This window comes from Limanda limanda, chromosome 21 (genome assembly GCF_963576545.1).
Source record: "Limanda limanda chromosome 21, fLimLim1.1, whole genome shotgun sequence".
Lineage (NCBI taxonomy): Eukaryota > Metazoa > Chordata > Actinopteri > Pleuronectiformes > Pleuronectidae > Limanda > Limanda limanda.
The window spans coordinates 20,840,099-20,867,210 of record NC_083656.1 but is presented as its reverse complement, the minus strand read 5'-3'; the positions used below and the strand labels follow the sequence as shown (position 1 = coordinate 20,867,210).

At 42.0% G+C, this 27,112-nt stretch overlaps 1 protein-coding gene across 1 annotated transcript in view; it reads right to left on the bottom strand.

Annotated features, from left to right (window-relative positions):
• The window catches only part of LOC133028338 (rho GTPase-activating protein 23-like), a 62,567-nt gene extending 40,274 nt beyond the window's left edge, over positions 1-22,293 (bottom strand). Inside the window, exon 1 of the mRNA XM_061095533.1 lies at positions 22,131-22,293. Within this exon, the coding sequence (XP_060951516.1) occupies positions 22,131-22,139 (9 nt within the window). The 5' untranslated portion in view covers positions 22,140-22,293. The remainder of the gene's footprint in view (positions 1-22,130) is intronic.
• Positions 22,294-27,112: the final 4,819 nt, after the last annotated feature.

Genomic DNA, 27,112 nt, shown 5'->3' with positions numbered 1-27,112 from the left:
TTAGTGTCGGGAGTCCCTGCTGACTGTGTGTGGAAGCTGGGGGGGAGCTAGCTGGGAGGGGAGCTAGCTAGCTCCGTGTAGCCTCAAGCAGATTCAAGCTGTGGAATCAGCAACACAGTTCGGAAACAAGACCGGGGAACCGCTGCGCTAAGAAACGATAACATCAGCATTTTGACCCGCTGGGTGTCACTTTATTTAGTTCTGTTAGTTGCCATGGTTCAGTGTGTGGGAGGCAGGCTAAGAGAGGTAAACAGACACACGTGGACTTCTTCTTCCGAGAAATGGGGTAGGCTTCTCTGAGCTCGTCTTCCGTTGCGCCACCTATGGGTTTGGCGGTGAATTGTTTTCAACGTACAGTCGTCGGAGAGGTAAAAATCAAAAAGACTCTCCGCTCTCCGTGCAACCCTCTCCGAGAAACGGATACGTAGAAGCATAATGGAGCCTTAACAGATCATAACCAGAGCTTTATATTCCACCACTGACGGCAGTGGCAGAGTGATCTGAGGATATCGCTCACATAGGCTCAGTGGACAGAACAAGGTGATGTGTGATCATCACAGTGATGCATTAACAGCCTGCATCCATCGGCATTGATCAGTTCTCGTTCCGATGCCGCTCGTGACTGTTGAGCGTAGGAAGATATTTCTGAACTACCGTCATTTTTCAATGAATTTTTCTGCACTGACAGAACACTGAGGACCACAATGTGCCCTCTGTCACAGGCTGTGTATACGTGGGCTGTCGTATGGAAATGCATGCATTCCAGTCTCTCTGCTCACCCACCCATATCTCATCTCTGCAATTCCTGGAGCAAACAGTGGACATATTATTCAGTTACTTGCCGGACCATCCTGTGACCTGCTGCTGAAAAGGGAATTTGTTTGACTATTAAAGCAGGTTGTTAAACAGTGTTTGATTCTGCCGCTGATGAAGCACCTCTGCTTTCAAACCGTCGTCATTTATTCATGGATTTACATTAGGTGGTGGAACAGCCTGCCACTTGAACTTGAAGCTGGAGTTGGACAAGTTACATAAGACACAAATGAGGTTTTACCTCGTTGGGCTTCCACCCTCACTGTGCACCTGCAGAATACTGCAGGGGGATGCTGCTCTTTGATTGGGTGACTAATGAGAACATCTTGCTGGCTGCTGACCAGAGACTATGATTGCAGCAGGACTACTTGACACATAGTATTGAAGTTATCCTTAAAAAATGTTTACCCTCATCGATGCTGCTAAAAAAGTTCACTCAACAGGGCCTGAGCATGTTGAGTGTTCCTGGAGGAGGCAGCTGTCAGCAGCGAGGTTACAGTATATGACTGACACAGTTACCTGACACTTCCCCTGTGGCTCTGACAATGGGTGTGAGGGTTAAAGAAAACATGTAGCGTCCTGCTGAAACTGCCTGTCACCTCAACACGACTCCTTCATCACAGGCAAACACACACACAATAGATTGGAGCTCAGGTCAAAGTGAAGCTGAGGACCGAGCCACCAGCAGGAAAAAGTTCACCCGACAGGAGGAGACGCAGAAGTGCGGCAGAGAGAAAAGAGAGCGGAACAGAGGGAACTCTCCCGTTCACTTACTTCAGTGTCTGAGTGAGGTGGGATCCCAACAAGGCAGAAAGCAACTCCATTCATCGGGTTGGGAGCGTGTGTGAGCGTGTGCGCGTCTAAAGGAACGGGTCAGACCCGCGCTGCGCTCTCCATCCCGCGCACCTGTCCCTCCTCTGCGCTCCTGCTCTCCGGTGAACGGCTTCAGAGTTGACCGCGGACAGGACACCACACACCGGACTCAGCCCTGCCGTGCTCACCTTCTCTCTGCACCGTGCACTGTCCCGTCCCGCTACAGTCACACCCCATACTACCGGAAGTACAGCGCGCTGGGTTTCAAAATAAAGGCGCGTTATGTCTTCGGATGTACCAAGTTTAACTATTTTCTTTAAATCGAAGAGATCGTTTTGAATTTGAACCAATAAATCACTTTTTTTAATTATGACAGTACTGATCAATACACTTGAATCATCTACAGTGGCCATTCAAAATGATTTGAGAAACCAATATATCAATTTATAACCAATTATTATTATTATTATTATTATTATTATTATTATTATTATTATTATTATTATTAGTAGTAGTAGTAGTAGTAGTAGTAGTAGTAGTAGTAGTAGTAGTGTTACTATTTTTTAAGGTCTAAACCTTCTATGTAAAGGGCCTCAAGATAATATGTATTATGAGTTTGCACTATATTGAAATTAAAATATGAATAAAATTGTATCATTATTATTACATGGGAATAAAACTAGACAGAACAAATATAAGAAAAGAACATGAAAGAATATAAAGACAAACAACATCTGTTAAATCCAGCAGTAGAACAGTGATTTACTTTGTCACTTGTATTTACAAACATGACCTGTAGTTATTTTTAGATAAAGCTTTTGTTTGGAAAATGGTGCATGAGGTTTCATATTAACCAACACATCAAGAGGTGAGAGGATGTGTGTGGCCAGATCTGTGCACACTGACATTCAGCAGGCTGCAGGACATTTGACAGAATGCTCACTTGTATTACTGCTGCTGATGGTTTAACACTGGGCTGTGTTTCATGTGTACATGCATGGGCTGCTCTCTGGGCTGGACCTCTGACATGACATGAATCAGATGCACAGCTCAAGAGCATTTCACTTGCACATGCACTGCCATCAATCCTTCATCCTGTCGTCAATCCTTCATTGGCAATAAACTGCATCCCCCCCTACTTCCCCTTCAACTACATCTACCCCAGACTGTGCAGTTCCCTGTGCTAAGGGCCAAGGTTTACTGCATGATGACATTTCTATCACGCATACAACGCAAAAACAAAACTAACAAAAAATAATACAATTATCTCAGGACGCATTGCCAAATGCGTAAAAGACACAGACTAATGTGCCAAGAGAGTTTTTGGAGATAAGAGTCTATAGAGCCAATTCTCCAGACTTCCTAGGGAGGTCATGTCTTAAAAAACACCTTCAATAAGCGCTCAAAGCCCTTCACATTAGAAGTCCTTTATGTATACTGTATGAAGCCAATCACTCATACATTTAATTAATCCTTCTAACTAAATTGCCTTAAGATCATGTAATTTATGATTTGACGCTGTACAAAAAAAATTGAATTCAATTGAATTTAAGTAACACAACGATACAATTTGCACAGTTTGGGTCGAACAATGACCTTTGGACAAAGGACACTATTCATAACAGTGCCTCAGGATGAGAGCACCTCAGCTGATTTTGTGCTTTAACCATAAACAGTTAATAAGGCATTTTTCCAGTCTTATAAACCACTCAGAGCGCTTTACACTACAAGCTCTGCGGTCTACTGAATCTGTGTGAGCAGTACTCATTTAGTTCAAGATAGAGCAGTGGACATTAAATGGAACCAGCATGCTTTGTATGATGCCTGTCTGGTTGATAAGGAGGTTATGTTTTCACCCATTACTGTTTGTCCTGACACTGCCTGACCCTCTAAGGACACTTGTCATTGTAATTTCACTTTTGCAAGTTAACGTTGTCATCATCACTATAGCTGACAGATTTAAAAGAACTGTGGCGCTGTGTCTGCTGTCTAAGCTTCTGTCTGCCGGCAAAGGTTCTGATCTACTGGTGGAACATGTGTTCAGACTTCATGGCATATCTGTGGACACTGCTTCTAACCAAGGTCCCCAGTTTATCTCCCAGGTATGAAAATAACTTTGCATTAAATTGGTGAGTCTGTCTTCTAGTTTTAAAGAAGACAGGTCTTATTTTGTTAATCTCCCCTTGCCTCAACTACAAGCCTAAAACTGTCCAAATAAAGCCCTATTGATTATGACTAAAAAAATATTAAGAAAAATTAATTATTATAATATAAATTATATTTTCACAGCCTATATAGTTTCAGATTCATCAGTAACGGTGGAACTACATATCATTTTAAACATATCAACCCAATGAAATACATTGTTTGAGAATATCTTGTGCAGACATGTTCAGTTTGAATATTCAGTTTGTTTGCCTATTTAATTTGAGCAACATCATTTTGCTCTATAAAGCTGTTCGATTAAAACTTTATAAAGGAATTAAAAAATATAAAGGAAAATAATTATAACAACCTTACCTCCAGGGGCCAGATTTTGAAAAATCTCAGCAAAAAATCTTTTGCATGACATTTTCTCTCAGCTGACTCTTGATGATCGCTTGCTGTTTAATTGAGCATTTAATTGTTTCCAATAAGATAAAATATGATATGCCAATACGACAGATGAAAACTGATTTTACTGTTTAGTTTGTTTGTTGTTTTAACTGTTTTAAACTTGTTTGTATACTTCTGACTGGAAGAGTGTATGTGTGTGCTGATGGTCAGTGGAGCGAGATGCAGCCCAATGCTGATGTTGGCCGACAGTGCCCCCAGGACAGAGGAAAGATGACGCACAAACATATACATACATGTACACACAGGCACGCACACACACACACGCGCGCACACACACACACACACACACACACACGCACGTACACACACACACACGCACACACACACACACACACACACAGTCATTGTGTAATAACTGAACATGAAATGATTAGGGAAAAAGAGAAGAGAGAAAAAAAAAGCTGAAACTAGCTACTCACTCGTACACCCTCTGCTGGCCTTCTCCTGCTCATACAAACACACACACACACACACACACACACACACACACACACACACACACACACACACACACACACACACACAAACACACAAACACACAAACACATACACACTAGTTTCCTGCATTATTACATGAGCACTATATGCAAACGACTCAGACCACACCTATCTTCAAATTAAGCTTACATTTCTATCTCATTTTCAATCAAGTGAGGCCTCTAGGACCACATTTTGCCATGATGACACACACACACACATACACACACACACACAAACACACATGCAGGGCAAGAGTATGTTAAAAATTAATAGAAGAGTTAGCCTTTTTTCCAAATGAAAATGTTTCTTGCTCGCTTACATCACTGTTACATCACGTCATGGATCACAGGACGTGATGTAAGCACTTCATCAGCCAACATCATCCGGTGTCATGATGTCTGATTGGGATCTCGGATAATTTTTCTTTTTTCTTTAAAGAGCGTGGTTTGTCCTACAGCCCACACTGTGACATAATCCACAGCAAGTGTTGAATTAGTTATGCTGGTCACTGATGGTTTTTACATGGCAACTTGCTATGGCCAGTAATCTTACTGTGCAGCAATAACAATCATAAGAAAATACTGTGTGTAAAATAATATATAATATCAGTAAACGAATACATCAAATCATGAACAGTGCACCACTGGTCTGACCAGACACAGTAAGTACTTCACAGTCTGTGAGACGGAAGAATCACATAAAAATGTTAAATCGAGGGTAACTGCCCTTGTTTGTTGAAGCTTCTTCACGTCAGAACTAATAAAGTGAGAAGAGGTGAAACATCGTCATGTCCAGTTGCCCTCGATTCAAACCTTCTTGAATGAATCATCATGATAACCACCTGGATGAATGGGAACCTTCACAGACAAATGAAAAATGTACACATTGTTTTGACTGTTCTCAGAGTCTGGGTGGGTGTGGTCAGAAGCTCAATCCCCAGTTCCTAACCCCAAACTGCCCCTGATAGAAAAAGGTCAGCATAAAGTATGAATGTTTGTGTGATTGGGTGACTGTTGCCAACCTTTGATTGATAGATAATACAAGTAAGGTGCTAAATAAAATAGAGTCCCTGTACACATCACAAGCAAGAGGCTGATGTTTTCATCATTGTTGCTGACTGCTCATTGTGTCGGTTGCTGCTGGTAAAGTATCAGGATAAATAAAAGTCCACAATGCAGCAATAAGAGCAGGAGACAATTTTGATCCAAAGTGTCAACCACACAGGATATAAAAGAGGAATATAAACAAAATTAAATATTTTTACCAAGTGATCACTTGTCACTATTTGACACCAAAGTTTCCAAACCAAATTCCATTAAATAAATTAGAATTCTTTCTGCAGTGGTCAATAATAAAACCTTTCAAATGCCAGAATAAAACCTGCAAAGTTTCCTGAATAACAGCAACACAATATCAGACAAATATACAAACACACAACTATGTAAAAATCTGTTTAATAAGCTTTAAAAATGCTTAATAAGTGTAAGCATTTTTTTATTTACTGAGTGTGTTTGTGAATTCCTGCTCTGATGGTCCCCTGTTAGTCTTTGTTTGATTTTAAATGTTACCCCAAAATGTGGATTGGGGATTTAGTGGAATTACTTAATCAGATTTTGCATCAAAAGAGATTAGCGTACCGGTTGATCTCAAAACATCCCTGGACAAAGAGTTTTCAACATTTTCTTACATCCAAACCCACTGTTGACGACACTGAGACCCTCTGGTGTTTATCCTAACACCCCTGTGCTCCAATAAAAACAAGGCTGCTGAGGATTTAATCCACACATTGTGTTGGAAAGTGATGATTGCTGAGATGCAGAAGGAGGAGGAGGTGCGTGTGTGTGTGTGTGTGTGTGTGAGTGCATATGTGGAGGCACTAATCTGGCATTGTTCTGAAAAGAGTTTCACCCCCACTGCAGGGGGCCTGTGGAGACACAACCTCAACGCCCTCCACACTTCCCCCTGTCCTCATGTACCTCATGCCCCTCCCCCCTCAGTTAACCTTCTGTCCTCCTCCATCCTCCCCTCACCTCCTGCCACAGAGACTGTACAGTCATAAATCTGCCCACAACAGTGGCTGGTGCCAGTGTGGGGATTTCAGAGAGGTGAATATATGTATTTATCTTTTATTGCAACATTGTGTAATCTAATAAGATTGGTTTCATTGATATATGCTCTATATCACCTTTTTAAACAAAATGTATTTTTGTTAAGGCTGGAGTTTATTTTGTCTAATCTTCCAGCAGATGGTGACTTTGACTCTTGCCCGTCCTTTCACCAAATGGAGGATCAGAACAGCCGGAAAGTCACATTTTCTTGTGACTATGAGGCAGGAGGCAATCAGATGAGCAACAACAAAGCAAAATGGTAATGGTTAGTTTACAAGTGATGCAACAGAACAACACAACAAAATGTAATTTCAGGTATATGAGGCAGGTTAAGTTGTTTGTTTGAAAACCTAACTGTGAAGTGCCTGGAGTGCGCTCCTGATCTTCCCAGCCATTTACTGCTGGCCAGGATGTAGTCATAATTGAACTGGTTTCACAAAGTGAGGAGAAAAATACTTTTTCAACCATATGATTTCTACCCTCCTGAAGTTACATGTGTTCCTTCAAACATACTTATCAAATTTAATAATTTAAAAACTACTATAAACAATAAGCTGATTTGACTTTGATTGATAGATTGATTCAGAGGTGGTCTTGAATATATGTGACGACTTTCCTTTGGCAGCCTGAACACAAATGTCATTATTAATGTTTCATAACAATCCAAAGGTTTTTTCTTTTCTATTTTTTTTACACTTCTTAGTGTTTCATACACATTAATTTATTCATGATCACCAACACAGTGTTAACATTGACAACCAACTTCTATTTTTGTACTATTGGAAATGAGAAAAAAATCCTTCCTTGCCCTGCTTTCTCTCTCTCTCTCTCTTTCCTTCCCACACACACACACATGCACACACATAGGCACGCATGGACACATTGCCAACCAAGATTGATGTTAACACCAGGTCACTAAATGGAGTGCATTCCTCTGCCAAGGCCCAACAGCCCCTTTATGAAACCAGATTTAATTCCATTAGATCCGGATTTTTATTTGGTAAAATAAAGTGATAAAAATATCCTGGACCCGTCTCTTTGTCTATATCCATGCCAAACCTTAATAGGTTCTTCCTTGGCCCATGCCCCAGTCTTTACACCAAGTTTCAATAACATCAGTTACGTAGTTCTTCTTTGCAGAGGCAATGAGCAAATGTGTCTGTTGGTCACTTGGAAGAAAAAATAATTTAAAATAAATATCTATTAGCATCAACAAATTAAAATATTTCCCATGAATTCAAGATCAACACTTTAAAAAAGAGACCATAAACATAGGATTGGAATTATCTTTCAATCTGTGGATATATTTATTTTGAAATTAAAGTCTTAACTAAATAGAACATCTGTCTGTGTTCTGTTATTCTGTGGCCTGGCAAGACAGCAGAGAGCCTGGTGAGTGTGAGACTGCATGTGTGTGTGTGTGTGTGTTTGTGTGTGTGTTTGTGTGTGTTTGTGTATGTATGTGTGTGTGTTTTTGTGTGTCTGTGTATGTGTGTGTGTGTCTGCGTGTGTGCTTGATGTTGGGGGAGGGTGGGGAGCACACCCATCTGTCTGTTTACAACAGCACTGGGAGATTTTCGCTAAATATCTAATCCATCTAATCCTCAGTGAAGCCATGGATAGAGCACGCAGTGATGCAAGAATGCCAGTAGGGGGCCGAGCTGACCATTAGATGCCGTAGAATGAGAATGATTCTTTTTTTCTCACAAAGAGGAATAAAGTGGGATTTGATATAAGGAAGATTTTGCTCAGATTAACACGTGCATACACTATTAAAAGGCTGCACACTAGGTCCACTCGTGTCTCCACGGATGAGCTGTCCTGGCCCGATCACAAGTAAATTGCTGATTGAATTAGCGCTCTATAGCTTCAGAGAGAGACTCAATAATCACCTCACATCAGTGTCACTCGCCCGCAGCCACAGTGCAACCACACACTTCCATCTCTGGACTTCATGTACACTGTGGAGATGGAAGCAAATGACAAGTTTCACCAAAGTTCACTGAAGTTACACAAGGTGACAATTTTATATCCCAGCAATTGTCTGCAACCACGAAGAGAGACACTGCGAAGAAAAAACTGTCGTCCAGCCAGCAGTAAGTGAGCTTTCTGTTCAGTGAACACTGGACTACTTTGCTCTCCTTCCACTTAAGTCTGGCTCCTGGGTATTTGTGAGTGTGATGGATGATGTTATTGCAACAAACACACTAAGAATAACGCTCAAATCTATTAGGTCCTCTACCTCTACTGAGCTTTTTATCATCTATAAAACTCTTGCAGCACATTGTTCTGTCTCATAATGTTACTGTACAGTCAACTCTGACAACTCTCACCTCTTGTAAAGCCACTGTCTCTATCTGCTCAGCAGCAAGCAGCAGGTCAACATGGTGGAACATTTAGCTGCTTCAGAGACAGATTTTTCCTTTAGGGGGTGGTGGAGACCAAACACAGAGCTAAAGGAGCAGGAGAAACATCACAGACACCACTCAACATGAATCATGATAAAGCACCATCATGACTCTTGATTTGGCAACTAAAAAATTGCTTAGAATTTAACCTATGACTCCTTGTGTGGCATCTAAGCCTGACATAATCAGCGATAACTGTTTCAAGTTGTTTTAAATTATGAAACAACCTAATTCTACAATACAATACAATACTCTGAGCATTGAATAAAATGACAAGAGAAGTATTTTCTGAAACCTGAGCTTTTGGTTCATGCTTGAAATACCTATTAAACATGTCTGTAAGACAATTGTATCAATATCATCAGTTATTGTTTCACTGGTTAAACAGCACGTAACTACAACATCAGGTAAATTACTGAGCTTAAGAATTAGTGGTAGACCTATATTCAACCATAGGCTGCAAAGCCAAGCAAGCTGCAACCAGTCTTTATGAAAACTAGGCTAACAACACCTTCCACAAAGTCTTGATATAAATCTGAGTTAGAAAGTAGGTGGATGTATATATATCTAAACTATTCCTTTCTAAAACACCCTTCTTGTTTTTTATTAGTTGGTATTCTTTATTTTTAGCTTATTATCTAATACTTGCAGCAAAATAAATTGCAGCTGCACATATGTACATTTTGCTGTGACAAGTTTAACCACAATCCAACATATTATTTTCCAGTGCAATAAGAAAATACACTGAAAAAAAATCACTTGAGTTGTCTCTTTTTGGTAATTGTAATGTATTTAATGTAAAACTGGTAAATAATGGTGATAGGTTAAGTTTTCCTATCAATCCTGATCCCAACACAAACACCTGATGGTGAGATGAGCTGTGAAATCCCCTCTGTTCCATTCATCCATATGCGGAATATACAGTATTGGATCCTCACAGAGAGCACATGTCAATCTTACATAGCACAGGCCCACTTACAATTACACAAGAGCCTTTGCTGGATTTAAATGCGCACTCTGTCACTTCACTTCGCTTCACACTCACACACACACACACACACACACACACACACACACACACACACACACACACACACACACACACACACACACACACACACACACACACACACACACACACACACAAACACACAAACTCTTCTCTGGCCTTCGCTGCATCCTGACACGCACAATCTCTGGAAGGGTTTGCATTTACGCCCCTGGTGCCAGCTCGGCTTAGTCACCTGACCTAAACCTCCTGCAGGTTTAAGGCTGTGCTACTTGGTGCCTGTATATCTTGTCACGTGCAGGTTTCACTTTTAAGATAAGTTAAAAATGGTTGTCCTCCATCCTCCATTAGGCTTCAGTATTTGCTGACATCTAGATGGAAATATTCAACATTTTGACCATTCCTTGCCCCGGCTCATTGCTGGTATGGGCAAGTTGGCTGCAACAAATATAGTTGTGCAACCTTAATAAAAACAATAAACAATATTTGTCAACATCAAAACAAAGAGGCCAATATATCTTGTTTTAAAAAACATTACATTTCCTATATTAACTATACCATCTTTTCATGACACACTTCCTTTCTGATAAACACCCACATCTTTTAAACTCCTCCCCTCCAACTTTCAACACAGGCGCTTATTCCAAGCTACAACAACCCTGGTGACATCACTAGGAAATCATAAGGGCCTTTCTCTTAGACCTGACAATTCTCCTCCAGAGCCTAATGTTTTCACAGGGTGAGTAAACCTAACCATCACAAGGAAATTGAACTTCAAGATACAAGTTCAGAGGAAGCAGGCAGAACCACTTCATTGACACACACACACACACACACACACACACACACACACACACACACACACAGACACACACACACGCACACACACACACACACACACACACACACACACACACACACACACACAGCTGCCATGTTCTCTCCGTAGGACCCTCAGGGAGAGGCACTCTGGAGGAAACCTATTATCAGGTCAGGAGAAAACACACACTCGACTGAAATAAGGCTTTCATCGTTCTATTTAAAGCTCTGATGTAGCTGAATGAAGCAGAGCAGAAAACCAACAAAAACACACACACACACACACACACACACACATGATGGGATGTGTGAGTGTGTGTAATGGTGTATGTGTATTACAGGTAGATAGATGTGTATTTGTGTGTGTGTGTGTGTGACTGCGCAGATGGTACCATCAGCTGCTGTGTGTGTGAGCCATGGTGCTCATCACACTGATGATGTCTCACATCAGCCCAGCAGGGCCACAGCACATGTCACACCTCAAGTAAGACAACAGCAGCACAACCTGATTAGCCTTCCTATCATAACAGATTTCAGCTTGGTTGTGTTAATAACAAACATATATTGTCTCTAGCATGATATGTTCTTTTGCTCGGCCGCCAAAAACGATTTTGTTTTGAAGGAAACGCTGAGAGTGACGAGAGACGAGATGAAAATAAGATCTGAGCACGTTAGAAATAACAGCTGAAAAAAAACGGGATTGTTTTTCACCAACACATTCCTCCCTCTTTAAATCAGCCACATGGATTCCACTGTATTGTTTGGTGAAGTTTGTCAAACCCATGAATTCATGGGCAAACAATGAGGAGCAGCTGCTTATGCACTGACCGTTTGTGGTGTGTGTGTGTGTGTGTGTGTGTGTGTGTGTGTGTGTGTGTGTGTGTGATGACGGCATTTTGACCTGGTTGAAGGTTATGAGTTGAATCAGAGGGTTAGTTTCCTCTACGTCAGTGAGGGTCACAGTGATAGGAGTATAAAGAGGAGTTAGCTCCTTAAACATAATAAGAATTATGTAATGTTATTTATGCAATGGCATTTATTTCCATGATGCCCTTGAACAATATGTTTGTGTTCCCCATGTTATTAAAACTGCGAATGCTCAACTGCATCCGGGGAAAACGGTTTAAGTAGCCTAACCATCCTGAAACTGCTAATAGTCACAATAGCTGCTCTCAGACATGCACAGAACTCCAGGGATCCTCCTGAGTTTCTCCAGAGGAGGCGTTTGTGTGAATGCAAATGTCTGAGTGAGAGCCTTTGGAGTTTCTGCTGACTTCCTCCACCTGGCCACAAAACAAAAAGAAAACAAATGTCTCCAAATGAAAACGCGGAGCCATACACTTAGAAGACAGACAAAGATGTCAAGAGTTTTTGATGGTAAGGGCTGTTGATGGTGTTGATGAGCAGTAAACAAATCCATGTGACATCTGCAGCTAAATGAATACGTTACTTCCTACCTCTGCCTGCTTCGCCACACTGGGACTGAATGCTCTGGAGAATTTGTTGGTGCTCTGAATGCATCAGAGCAGAGAATCTTCTCCTGTGTTGTCCATGTGTGTGTCCTTTTGAGGACATGTCTAAAAAAGGGCTAATGTGATGAAACTGAACATGAAACTGTCTTGACAGGGAAGTGATATCAGATGGGTTTGCAGCTTGTATCTTTTAGTTGTCAGTGATCAAAGTTTCATACTCAAGCACTCATAGAATATGAAAGACATTAGTATTCATGCCTTGGTGTTTCACCACACTGAGGTTCCCGAAATAACACTGTAATACTAACCCCCACTGATACTGTTGGTTTCACGTTAAAAGTAAATTACATTTCTACAAAGGCCAGAGTTTGAGAGACTCAAGGAAAAGACTTTGACGCTCTTGCACACAGTCGTCTGTTTTCAGTGCAGCGAGAAGACAGAGGTCAAACCAGGAACTTCTAATTAGAAAGGAGGATCAGCAGTCAAGCAGCAGTGAAATTCATAGCAGCTGAGCATTTTGTGCTATTTTTAAATATGAAAGTGAACAGCGGCCGCTGCTGTGACTTTTGTCTTGCATAGCGTTATAGCTGCAAATGTCTGGGTGCATGTTTCTCTGAGGCGGGAGGCCGAGACAGATCAGGTCAGTGAAACACCAGATGGTTTCTGGCTGAATGAGGACAGATGTGCAGAACAAACTGAAGCCAGTGAGAAACGCCAGAGGTCAGAGGTAGAGTGAATAGTTGATATCATAAAACCAATGTAGTCTTATTATCAAATATACAAAAATACAAATATAAAAAAAGAAACATTCAAAATGCATGTCAAACAAATATGCTTTTATTGCATTTAATGTAACAATACATTTTCTAGTCACATCACAACGCCCCCGGTTTTCTCACAATTCAGTTTGGTTTCTCTGCCAATTGTTTGTCCTAACATCGTTTGAAAAGGTCTCACTACAAGTTTCACAGTCTACGATGGACAGAGAGGACTGTGGTGGACAGAGGAAATACAATAATCAATCAGTAAATAAAAGCATATTTTTATTCTGCTATATATTTTAATATTTTAAACTTTATAGTGGAATCTTTGTTTCCTACAATGCATCTTGAACAGTAGTGTACAGCCAGTGGTCACTAACTAGCCATGCAATGCTGAGAGACTAGAGAAGAGAGGTCAGCAGGAACCGCTCAACATGTCATACAAACATAAATATGAACAGACCAGCTCATCACAGCACAAACTGCAGCAAACAAGTTCATTTGTACTTTTAAAGATGGTCACTCAATGCACTTTTACCAAAAAGTAATAACACTGAGTATAAAACAAACATGCCATTGATTTCAGACTGATGTATCTGGCCACTGTCCTCCTGTAGCTACTGACAGGTCAATGGGAATCAGTGAAGTGTGCAGTAAGAGCCCACAGCCATGCTGGCAGCTCTGTAGCTGCACTTAGCTATAGTGGTTATGTAACATGGTGCCACTGACAATGCTGATGTATGTTAACACATTGCCTGCCACATAAACACAACATTAGTTTAGCTTGTTAGCATGCTAACATTAGCAGAGATTACAGTGGTCGTGCAGGTACTTGATCCATAGTTTGTGAATAAAGATGGATGACATGAGAGGCCCCCAAAAGTGAAGCCAAATCATTTTGATCATGAGATATCTCAGTTAAAGTTTTGCGGTGAACAATCGTGCCATCACAGGAGCCACATCTTGAGATAAGATAGGTGAAAATAAGATAAGATATAATAAGATAAGATAATCCATTATTAGTCCCACCATGGGGAAATTTGCAATATTACAGCAGCATGAGTCAAAAATAGGCATCAGTAAGTAATGATAAGTAACATGCAAAACTTAAGTGTCAAAAAAAAAAAGTACAGTGTGAGAATATTCATGTACAGTGAATGGATTGCACATGAACCAATGTATGCACTAACACTAAATATTTCACAGTTAGGAGAGTTAAACCAGAGTTAATTAAAGTGCAGTCCATAATGGGAGTGTGTAGTTCTACAGGGAGCTGGTTGTACTGCTGCAGGAGGGAAAGACCTGCGATACCTCTCCGTCATGCTTCTGCGTTTTCACAGGCCCGGAAGCGTAAGAGACCTTCCTGGCCCCTTAAGTACTTACGTATCCCTTCTTACGTATTTACGTGCGCCCAATTTTTCTAACTAGAAGGCAAAGCTCCGCAAGCGTCACGTAGCCGGCAAGGCTGTGATTGGTCTGCCAACTACATCATTTCCGGAGTCGCATTTCCGGTTTATGCCCGATAATACCGGCGGAAGCCACGGAAGATTTAGAAGAACGAATATGGACCAAATAGAAGAGCACTTGGCAGAAGAGATCCGAAACTATGACCACTAGTATAACCCGTCACTGACCGGATATGTCCGCCAGAAAAAGGCTCTGAGGAGCCGCCGTGGCGAAAAATAAACCGCTCTTCTTCGTGCCACACACGATTGGAAAACCATGTATGACAACGAGTCCTGCGTCACAACTGCGTGAAAAGCCGCAGACGCCGTTGCAGAAGCATGTGCCGGCCTTTAGGGTGGATCAGTCTGTTGCAGGGAGCTGCCCAGTGCTGTGATGGTGTCCTGCATGGGGTGGGACTAGTTGTCCTTCACACAAAACCGCTTCGCCATCATCCTCCTCCTTTTCCACCACGTCCATTAGGTCAAGGGGTTATCCCAGGACCGAGCTGGCCCTCCTAATCAGTCGGTCCAGTCTCTTCCTGTCAGCAGTTGAAATGCTGCTGCCCCAGCAAACTACTCCAAAGAAGATGACCTTAGCCACCACAGAGTCATAAAAGATCCTTAGGCATGTCCCGAAGGACCGGAGTCTCCTTAGAAGATACAGTCTGCTCTGGCCCTTCTTAAAGAGTGTGCTGGCATGATCCATTCCCGGGATGTTCGCCAGGCCGGTGGTGATTGGTGAATAAGAGCTTGGGGCTGTGGAAAGGGGTTTAGAAGAGGAGGTGGGGCATTGTACTGGGGGAGCAGGTGAGGGAGGTTGCAGCTGGACTGGTAGGGTGGGGAGGGGAAGGCGCCTGATCAAATTTGTCGAAGAACAAGCTCAAATTCAAGCTGCCCACGTGTGGTCCCCTACAGCCTGGGACTCAGCTTTCTTATGGTCAGAGATTGTTTTCAAACCTCTCCAGAAACCGCCAAACCTCAGCTCCTTCTGAACAGCTTTCAGCTCCTTCTCTCCCGACCTTAAAGCCCTCTTTTTGACCTTGAGGAGGGCTTTCATGTCCAGATTAATCTATGGCTTGTTGTTGCAGTCCTGGTGGGTACAGTGTTCTCCACATAAAAGTTAATGTAATCCGTAATGCAGTTTCTGAGGCTGTCAATGCCCTCCCCATGATCCTCGCAGAGTTCTTCCCACACAGTTGACTTGAAACAGTCCTTCAGAGCCTCATCCATCTCATCGGACCCCCTCTTCAGGTTTGTACACAGGCAGGAGATGATCCAGGTTGGGATCCGATCTTCCAAGGGGGTGGGGAGGGGTGTCGAGTTATATGCCTCCTTGGTTTTGCTATAGAAAAGTACCGGTATTTTATCGTCTCCGGTGTGGAATGTGCTATACCGGGTGAAAATGGGCCGAGTGGAGGATAGAGAGGCATGATTAAAGTCCCTAGAGATGAGGAGGGAAGCCTGTGGGTGCTGTGTCTGCAGCCGGCTCACCACAGAGTGCAGGACATCACTGACTGCATTAGCGTTAGCAGAGGGGGGAACATATGCTATGTCTCAATGAGCTGCACAAAGACCTCAGTCTGCCGCAGCTGAATGTGATCAAACACTGAAATATCAGTAAGCAGTAATGAAGAGTTATCATTATCATTTGTCACTCCCACCCCAATCTCTTTTGTGCCCCCCCCCCCCCGTCTCCCCGTCTTTGTCTCGCTCCCCCCATCCTCCTCCCCTCTGCTCTGCTGAGTGCTGATAAGACTCAGGTCGGCTGCTGGGATCGTCGATCACAGGCCGGACCATGAAAACAGCCCCTCAATGCTTTTGTGTCTCACTTCATAATGTTTGGACTCGGTAACGGACTTAATCACGTTTAAAAGTGCAGGATGTCAATGTGTGACAAAACCATTTAGTAAGGGTAGTGTCAACTCTCAGAAAACACTGACACTGAGCACAGTATTGACCGGTAAATACAAATTGCTCGTAAGGCTAAACTGCAATGTTGGTCTGTGTGTAGATGATATCACTGGGCAGATTTTAGCACAGCTCATTTGTTTATTTGTCCACCGTAAGACCTTTCAGACCATGTGAGTAATACATGGATTTTCTAATATGCTATATGGGGGGATGGTTCATTATAACAACCACTCTGAAAGAGCTTAAATATGATGGTTACACAACTGTTCCTGGTCTTTCTCTCCTCTCTCTCCCCCTTCTCTATCAATTTTAAGGTCTCAACCTCCCGATGGAAAGTGTCATGAGATAATGTTTATTATTGGCACTATGCAAATAAAATTGAATTTTATTGAATTGAATGTAAGTGCCATGATATTTTAGTGCCACAAAACACCTCTGATTCAACAGGATACGAATCATTGTGAATTTAAACTCAGTGCAGATTCCTATGGCGCAGAAATACAAATATTTATGAAAAAAGATTAAAGTTGTGCAAAGACAACATCAGACCAAAATACCCAGTACTGAGCGTGGATATAATATACACAACACTTGACACACATGAAAGTCAGACTGGGAGGTGGGCCACTATCTTTGAACCAGTGTGAGTGTGTGTGTGTGTTTCAGCTGCATAGTGAGGTCATCTATCTCACAGGCATATGATGAGGCTGACAGCTGTCTACACACAGGCTCCATTATCCCATATTTTCACGTGGTAGAAATACTGCTTGTGAGGATATCTCCAGGTGAACCACATTTGGCACTTATTAGTAAAAGGAGAAGGAACAAAAATATGGTCAGAGAACCACATTTTCCAAGATATCTCTACAAACAATAATGAGACAATATAAAGCTCATATTGATCAGAAAATGATACCTGATTATATGACGTCATAGGATAAGTGATGTCATGAAGAAGTCACCATGGCTTCATGCATAGCTCTAAAATGCATTTTCCAGGTATCTCTTCATCCTACAGACTCAACGTGAATCTTACACACATCAAAATCACATAGAAAGAATTATGTCATTCCGACATCACTGTGAAGTCAGAAAATGAAATTGTCTAGTGCTGTAACTTTTTCCACCACTTAGATTTGAGACACATTCTTCATCTTATTTTGATTGAGCAATCTAATTTGTCTTCATCATGTGGTATGAATTACATCATGATGATATTATGCTTAAACAGCAGTATTATAATTTTTTTTCTGATTGGGGTGAACACAGAGTGTGCAGTCGTCGTTCATGTTTCACTTGTCGCTCCCCTGTTTAGGATTCAAGCCTTTTATCATCACAGGTGACCATGCAACGGTACATCCTGAGGAGACACTGAACCTGCTGCAGCTTTCATTGTGCCCCCTGAAGCCAAGTGTTCAGCCAGTGGGCCGTTATGCATTACTTAGATGTAATGTGATTTTCAGTAAAAAGTAGTGTGAGCTAGTACAGTTTGAGATTCAGCGGCTGCAGTTACTGATCCCAGTCAGGCTGTTATTTCAGGATCCACCTAGTTTAGTTCCAAGGTCGAAGGGGAGTCCCTGAGGATGCGACTGCAGGAGAGCTGTGTGCATCCACTGCGGCAAAGCAGATGTTAGCAGCTGGAGGGGCAGCAAACACTGCGTAATGTTGAAATACAATTGCTACCTTCCTTTTGCCGTGACGTGTGGAAGCTGTGGGGTTGTTTAAAGCCACCCTAGACAGCGCTCTTGAGTAACAAAGTCTTCTGTGACATGTTTTGTTGCTGAGTTATTCGAAAAGTAATGTATTGGATGTTTTCAAGTAACAATCCCCACATCGATGTGAGCACAGAAGATGGGTTTGTCTAACTACCTGCCAAGCACAACTGTGTGTTTGACAGTGATAGGAGCAAAAGTATTAGTAGTGATATTGAGCTATACAATGGTGTCACTTCTTTTCTGGCTCTCAAAGAATCTTTACACAAGTGGAATCTTAACATATCTATGTCTCATAGCTCGGTCCATATTAATAATGAATTGTTACTGGTTGTAACCTATTAAAAGTATCCATTCAAACACAAGCCTGCCCCTCTGGCCATTTTCCTGTCTTTGTTTCCTTTGTCGTTCTGCCCATCTCTCAGCCTCTGTAAGGGCAGTGTACTGAATGAAATCTACATGTAAGAGCACACACACACATACATACACACACACACACACACACACACACACACACACACACACACATACACACACACACACACACACACACACATACACACACACACACACACACACACACACACACACACATACACACACACACACACACACACACACACACACACACACACACACACACACACACACACACACACACAACAGCCCATTAGAGTACAAGCAGACAGTGCACTATAACTGGCTATAAGGCTGGGAGGCTTCAGACAGGGGGCTGCTGAACTGGACTCGCTGCAGAGGACATGTCACTTCAGTGGGTCACACAGTAAAAACTCATGTATGTTGACCACAGCACACAAAGCCCTTTCCGCTGTTTCACAGGATATGTATTTTTAAATGTTTATCTAAGGAGGGTTTTTAAGCATGCATGCTCTTTTTCAGTAGTGCCTTAGTTCACTGTTCCACTCAGACCGTACTTAATCATCCTACATGTAGAAGACTCAAAGTGTTGCACTGTTAACCTGATTCAGAGTAAAATGAAAGAGTGAATGGGATTTCCATTAGCATAATTCATTACATGTTTTGGGGCAGGATTTAATTTGGATCAAACATTTGAGTGTTATAACGTAATAATGATCAGACACATCCATCCATCTATCTATGTATAAGAGCGAGAGAGAGAGAGAGAGAGAGAGAGAGAGCAGAGTTGTAAAAGGGCTGTGAGTCACAAAGCAATGCATTTAGTGAGTATAGGCCTGAATCTTCAAATTCAGATTTCAAAATGGTCTTTAAATGTATCTGTTGCTTTTCTGCTGTCAGCTCCGTATCTGTTTATGAGCTACAACCAATCGGATGCCTGTGTGTTAAGTATAGAGCTAAAGTATCATAAAAAGTACAACATATTAAAAAGTGGTTCAGAAGTGTTTATGTAATTGCTGGAAAGTTGATCAGCTCTCCTCCTTCGCCTTTTGGTTCCAGTAAATGTGTTTGTGTGCTCACAGGAGCAGGAGCAGGATATCCTGACGTTTCCACACACACACACACACACACACACACAAACACACACACACACACACACACACACACACACACACACACACACACACACACACACACACACACACACACACACACACACACACACTTATACACAAGCGCCAAAAACACAATGCACACTCAGACTAATGATTTTCTCCGTTATGCTACCAGGCAGAAGGAATTGTCCCACCCTCATACACTCTTGGCTCTTGTAAAGTCACGTTGAGTATTATGTAAGTTTCTTTGCTAGCTTCATATAATTGCAGTTGTCATTTTCCCATCCAGCGCATTTTTTTAAACAGAAAATTCAGTGAGCGTCCATGTGCGTGTTGGACCTAAAATGAGGTGAGGTCAGGTGCATTGTTGGTGCACTGATATCTTCAGGCAGTGGAAAGTCATTGACTAACAAAATCCTCCTCTGAAGTCAGTGGCTCAGTATTCTGCTATTATTTTAAGGCTCATCATCAAGATAGTAACATGTTCTCACTTGGTTTCCTCTTGCACAGTAAGAGAGCAAAGGCTCATGGGACTGTTAAGTGTCCTCATTAAATGTACTTGTTTTGATCCTTATTTTAGTCAAATTAATGTTCCAACCTGGTTCATGCGGTTTTTATGTTAATATCTTCAGGATAGTTTAAAGTAGAGTTCACTTATAATGTGACTATTGGGTATGATGTAAGATCCAGTCACTGGTTCAAAGTGCCACTGCGTGTGTCAAGTTATCCATCCTACGTGTTTTCTTGTATAGAATGGCTGGGGATGTATAGAAAAAATGTATAGTAAAAATAGAATGTATAGGGTTGTGAGCAAACATCAGATACCATCTTCCAACCATCATTTCTTTGCATGAGACTCACCACAGAAGTGCCAGCCCACTTTAAGACAGAATAGAAGATGCCACTCTGTTTTAATTTCTCCCAATTCAGACTCAACCCAAATGAACCATGTGCCTGGCACGGCAAACTCTTTTTCTGCCATAAAACTAACAAAAGTAGATTTGGACATGAATGGAATGACTTGCTAAAACTTTAGACCGTGAGCTGAGTCTGTTAAAATAGAGCCTTGTATCTTAGAGGATACACTGTCCTCTATGTCCACATACCATAAAGAGTCCACAGACCTCCCATGCTCTCTTCTTACTACTGTCACACACTATGAAAAGACCACACACTCAATATCACAGTCCTCACATACACACATGCAGATCACAGACAAAAAAAACATATCACTTCAGCCAACTGGCTAATAATACACAACACTGCTTCAGTCTCAGAGAGATGCTCTCTCTCTCTCTCTCTCTCTCTCTCTCTCTCTCTCTCTCTCTCTCTCTCTCTCTCTCTCTCTCTCTCTCTCTCGCTCTCTCTTGCACAGAGACAAGCACAAAAAGTTGTTACTCTCTGTTGTTGAACTCGGTTCACTGCAGTTCCTCTGTGTTCCTGCGGTTCTAAAAGACAAAGTCAATACACACACACACCCAGCACTGGATGTACAAGTGCTGACTCTGCACATGTTGTCATAACAGTAACATAGCAGTAGTGAATTTGTGTGCTATCTCTTAGCTAACAAGCTACCGCAGTTTGAGTGAATACAAATTGAACCTCTTAAATGGTGTAAAGAGAAAGACGCGTGTTAATATGTGATGGCCAGTTCCGTCTGACTGTGGCCCTCATGTCAATCATCTGCTGCACTCCAGAGACTCAAAGCTGAGACACTGTTTCCACAAATGAGCAAAAATAAACTGTTTCCTGTTTTAACTCAAATTAAAAAATGCACGGTTGCTGTAACTATATTTTGACACAGAAAAAGTTTGACTTCCGTTTTTGTTGTTAGTGTTGAATATAACAAGACAAATTAGAAAACATTAAAAAATACCACCAAGTCTAACTTTGGGTCCGTGCAAGTAATATTTCATTATTTCTTCTTGTATATTTGTACGTCAACTCTCCCAAACTCAAAGTCTCGTCCACTCTGGATCGCCAGAGTGAAAAGTTGCAATTGTATTTTCAAGCAAAGCTATTTTTCCAGGACCATGGTGAAAGAAATCCTCTCTATAACAGTTGTCCTGACACTATGAGGTGTTGTGTTCTCAGAGGATCTGTGCTCACAGGATAAGGCCTGTGCTAAAATACTGTACATGCATTTAGGTACTGTGAGAGACCGACGACAGAAACTCCACAGCGGAAGAAAACTTCAGCAGAGTGTGTGTCCCTTCCTGCACTTCATGTCTACACAGTGTGAGTGTTGGTGTGTGTGAGCCTCCTCTCACCTGGGCCATGGTGTTCAGCAGGACTTCGGCTGGCTCCTGGTTCTCAGCATGGCTTGGCAAACGTCAGACTGGTTTCTTTGTAGATGATGTTGGGCTTTTGATTCTGATAGTTCCCTCAAACACACAAACAGACACACACACACACGTCTGGCTTTGCTTGTGTGTTTTGAACCCACACGCTCACTTACATCTCCTCCTCCTTCTCCTCCTCCTCCTCCTCCTCCTCCTCCTCCTTGTCCTGCTCCTGTGTGACAGCACCGTCCTCTGAAACGCTTGCTCCTTGGAACACAGTCTCTTTCTTCTCTCTCTCACCACAACCTGAGTAATCCTCTTTCTGTCTTGTCAATTGACACAGGGGGAGAGAGAGTGTGTCACAGCTTGTATCCCTTTCTTCCTGCCCTGCACGCTCCTTTCTGCCCTGTTTCAGTGTGTGTTTGGCTATAATCTGGGCTCACACTGCTCTTGCCTCTCCTTTTCCTCCCCTCCTCGCTTCCTCTCCTCTGCTCGCAGCTCTCTCTCTCTCTCTCAGCTGCCACCCCCCCTCTTCCTCCCCACCACTAAAACCCTCCTGCTTTTTCCCCTCTGTAACTGTACACAGCATTAGTGAGAGACAGTGAAGAGGAGGGGTGGAGGGATCAGCGGGATAGAGCATGTGTGTGTGTGTACCATGTGACCTGATGGTGTAGTAGGATTCCCCCAGCAGCTGTCACATTCATTCCTTCATAGAGCTCCAGTATATTAGGTTCATGAACTTCCATTGAGGACCAGTGTTGTTAAACTGTCAATGGAGCATGGATCTGCTGCTCAAACAGAAACACAGAGAGGGATTTATGGTCAATTAGTGTAGGTTTAATAATTATATACATCTATTATCTCGATGTGGTCAGATATTTACACACCCTGACATGGTAAAACCTGTGAAAAAATATTTACTACTGCAATAATCAATATTTTAACATATATTTAACAAGTCGTGATAATTGTGTGAATAGGGTCAATTGTACTTACAAACCGATAGAGAATTATCATCATCTCAGCTGTTCAGAACATTTTAGCACCGTTCAGTTCATTGGTTTGGTTCCACTACTGAAAATTCCCAGGGATTTGTTCCCTCATATGAATTACCTTGTCAGAGTCAGGAATTCAAAAGCATGAACACATTTAGACCATTGAACACCAAGGTTTCTGCTCTAAATATTGGTATTGCTGCAACCTTCGGAAGAGTTGTGTTACTAGCAGGCAAGCAGGGCTGAAAGACCTAATAATGCTAAGCCTGGGCTGAAGGTCTTTGAATATTGCTGCTCTCTGCCTGGACATCTTCACCTTCCTGCCCCCATTCCCAAGTAAGGGAATATGACAGTTGTTCCTTTGAACTGACGTAAAAAATATCAAAAATGCAGCATGAAGGAATAAAACCTGAAATAATTGATTCTATAGTATTTCTATGGTGAATGGAACACTCCAGTGAAAATGCAGCATTCTGAATTATCCCGCCTAGGTTGTTAACCCTTCCTGGCTCATTGTCTGGACCAGAGAAAAGCCCAGGGCCGAGGTTGGTTGGAACTTGGTTTGGTCTTTCGTGTTTGGGAGTTGTATACAGCAGACAGCCATAAGTGAACATAATTGCTCAACCATACTTTTAAGTTCTAATTTGCCGGTGCCAGCTTCCTCCTCCCTCTCTCTCCCATTCACTGCATACAACACCTACACACTCAACAGTCCCTAGTGTAACAACACACTTGTGTAACAGATATAATAAATCACACACTGTTAATGCTACCTATTATCACCTATGAAGAAAAGACTGTAAAAGCGATTTTTTAAAATGCAAGTACAGTTTCTACGCCGTTGCACGTTTATCTATCTTCTATTGTAGTCTCTGTATACTGGTCTTTGTCGATGAGACAGTCACAATCTTGAAAAGGGGTCAAGTCAAGCCACAAGAGGGCAGTAAAGTTCAAAATGTTGGCTAATAACTCTCCCTGGTTGAAAAGTGGCAGAGAGGAGATGAGAAGCAAGGGCAATTTTGTAATGCTGTATTCTTTGTGTGGAAATAAAAGAGTTGTGGTCAAAGCCCCACCTTGGCAACATCTAGGGGTACACACGTCTACTTCAATACAATTCAAACTTGCCTTTTTTGTCCTGATAGAACACTCGAACATATGTAACCAGCAGGGGTGTGGACTCGAGTCACATGACTTGGACTCGAGTCAGACTCGAGTCATGAATTTGATGACTTTAGACTCGACTTGACAAAATGTAAAGAGACTTGCAACTCGACTTGGACTTGGACATCAATGACTCGTGACTTCACTTGGACTTGAGCCTTTTGACTTGATAAGACTTGCTCCTTTCCCCAAAACCCAAAGATTAAAAAGTATGTTATTAAGGAACGCTCTGTATCTTTCATTGTGTATGTGTCCGTCAGGGGTGTAAAGTAACGAAAGGCAAGGCAATTCTCACTGCAGTGGTAGATGCTGCATGGAGTGGATGACGTTCCCTAACGTGCACATTCAAAATATGAAAACTGATCGTAAAGTTCACTGTTTGCGAAAAATATGCGCAACAGGCACAACACTGCACAGGGATCCACTGCGGAGGGATGCAGAGCCGCGGGCTGCAGACCCCTGGCTACGGCGAAAGAGCGATTTGTTTACTGCTCCGCCGCTAAAGAGATGCGGACGTCAAAACATTCGTTCGGCTATAATATTAGTTCCGCCTCGCATTCTCTCCTCCCGGTCGCACGCCTGTTATGCCTCCGCGCCGCACCGGTGGGGCGCACAATACAGAGAATCACTGCGCTACACAGGGGCGGCCCTAGCACATTTGGGGCTCTATGCAAGAGCCCCCCCCCCTCAACAAAAAAAAGTTGAAAAACGGGATTGCAACTTTCAGACGGTATTTTGCCCTGTAAGACTGCATTTCATTTCAAATAAACACAACAACGATCACAACGACATGGTGCAGGCATTCGTTTTAGACAGCGTCTCTCCTCAGGAGAAGGAAAACATTACGTAACGTTTCAGCTTGACCTCAGATAATATGAACGTGTTTACCGTTCAAATTCATTATTTGTCATTAAGTTGCGTTTAGTTCAACGTTCTCATAAAAATTAACGCGTTCATGGACAACACTGCCTGAAACTCAGTAGCCTACTGGCCTACCTGCCTCAGCCGCCTGTGGGTGACTCTTCAGCTGTGCTGGATTGCTGTTCACTGCAAAGTGAACCCGGATGAGCTCTACTCGCCTTGCAAATCAGCTGCTGCTCAAACTCAACAAGATGTTTGTAGACTAGTGCTCGAAAGATGGACCAAAGTTTAACCAAAAGTTTAAATATACAGTGGGACAGCGGCATTTTAACTTTTTATTTTAGCTGTCATGTGGTTCATGTCTTGACATGTCCTCCCAAAAGTTCTTAAATGTTGTGTTGACATGTTAAATGTTTGACATGTTTGATGTCATTGCACTTAAATTTGTAAAGATCTCCTTTAATTAAAAATAACTGTTTTTGGATTGGATTTATGAGCCGTTGTCCTTTTTTGCACTGCATAGGAGCGGCTCCCGCAAGTTTTAATAAATAAATAAATAAAGATTTTAAAAGCATACATGATCTGTGTAAATATATTATTACTCTGTGATCAAAAGGACTTGAAAGGACTCGAAACTCAAACTGCAGGACTTGGACTTGACTTGAGACTTGTCAGTCTTGACTTTGGACTTGACTCGGGACTTGCCTGTCTTGACTTGGGACTTGACTCGGGACTTGAGACTTACTTGGGACTTACTTGGGACTTGCAAAAAAATGACTTGGTCCCACCTCTGGTAACCAGTATATATATAGACTACTATAGAAGTTAAAAATTGATATCTAATACTGACTGGACTGGAACTGAGTTTTAACAATTAAGTGTTTTATTTTACGTGTGAAGATTAGGGCACAATTCCATGTTCTGGAGGTCATATTGGATTGAATGCATCACTGCAACACATTTCATAGAAACACACACAAGAAACACAGCAACACACACACATACACAAAGTCATTCTATCCTTGAGGAATGAGGAATGAGGAAAAGGACATCCTGTGGTGCTTCCCCCGAGCTGTATAGCTGGAAACTCCCAGCCCACAACAACAGGAACGGGCAGGCTGGGCGACCACCTCGGCCCACTGCTCTCCACTTCAGCAGTCAGCCTGACTACTGGTGATTATCGTGCTCACAGGTACATGTCCTGGAAATATGACATCCACCACATACTGCAAACATTAATGACATTTAAAATGGTTATTTTCCCCACTAAATTATTGCTACCGGACTTTGAATAACTTCTCACCTTTTGACACGGAACACTCGATTACTGTTTGTCTGGGGTCTGTTTAAATCAGCTCTGAGCAAATTTACAGTGGTACTACTGGTCGGCACAATTGAGGGCCTCAATGTTTTGGTTTTCTAAATTAATTAAACTACTAGATCTCTATAAGGACAACACAATAATGTCGTTTGAAGAGCTGAAAGCAAAATACGATGTACCACAGAAACACTTCTTTAAGTATCTACAACTTAGAGGTTTTATTCTTACATGTTTAAAGGATTCAGTGCAACAACTCCAATGTCCACAAGTTTTTTCTACAAAAACTTGTTCCAGCAAAGGGCTGGTTACTCAATTATATAACATAATGGTGGAAAACCATATAGACAACTCTGAAAGTAAGAGACAGCAGTGGATAGGGGACTTACAAGAGGACATTTCAGTGGAAGATTTGGGTATAATATGTTCAAAGGTACATACACAAACCATTAAGACACAACTGAGATTAATACAATATAATTGGATAATGAGAACGTACATCACCCCTGTGAAGTTAAACAAGTTTGATCCTAATATGCCTGATCGATTCTATAAGTGCAATATTCATCAAGGTACTTTATACCACTGTTTGTGGGAATGTGAGGAGATTCAAAAATTTTGGAGTTCGGTGTTAG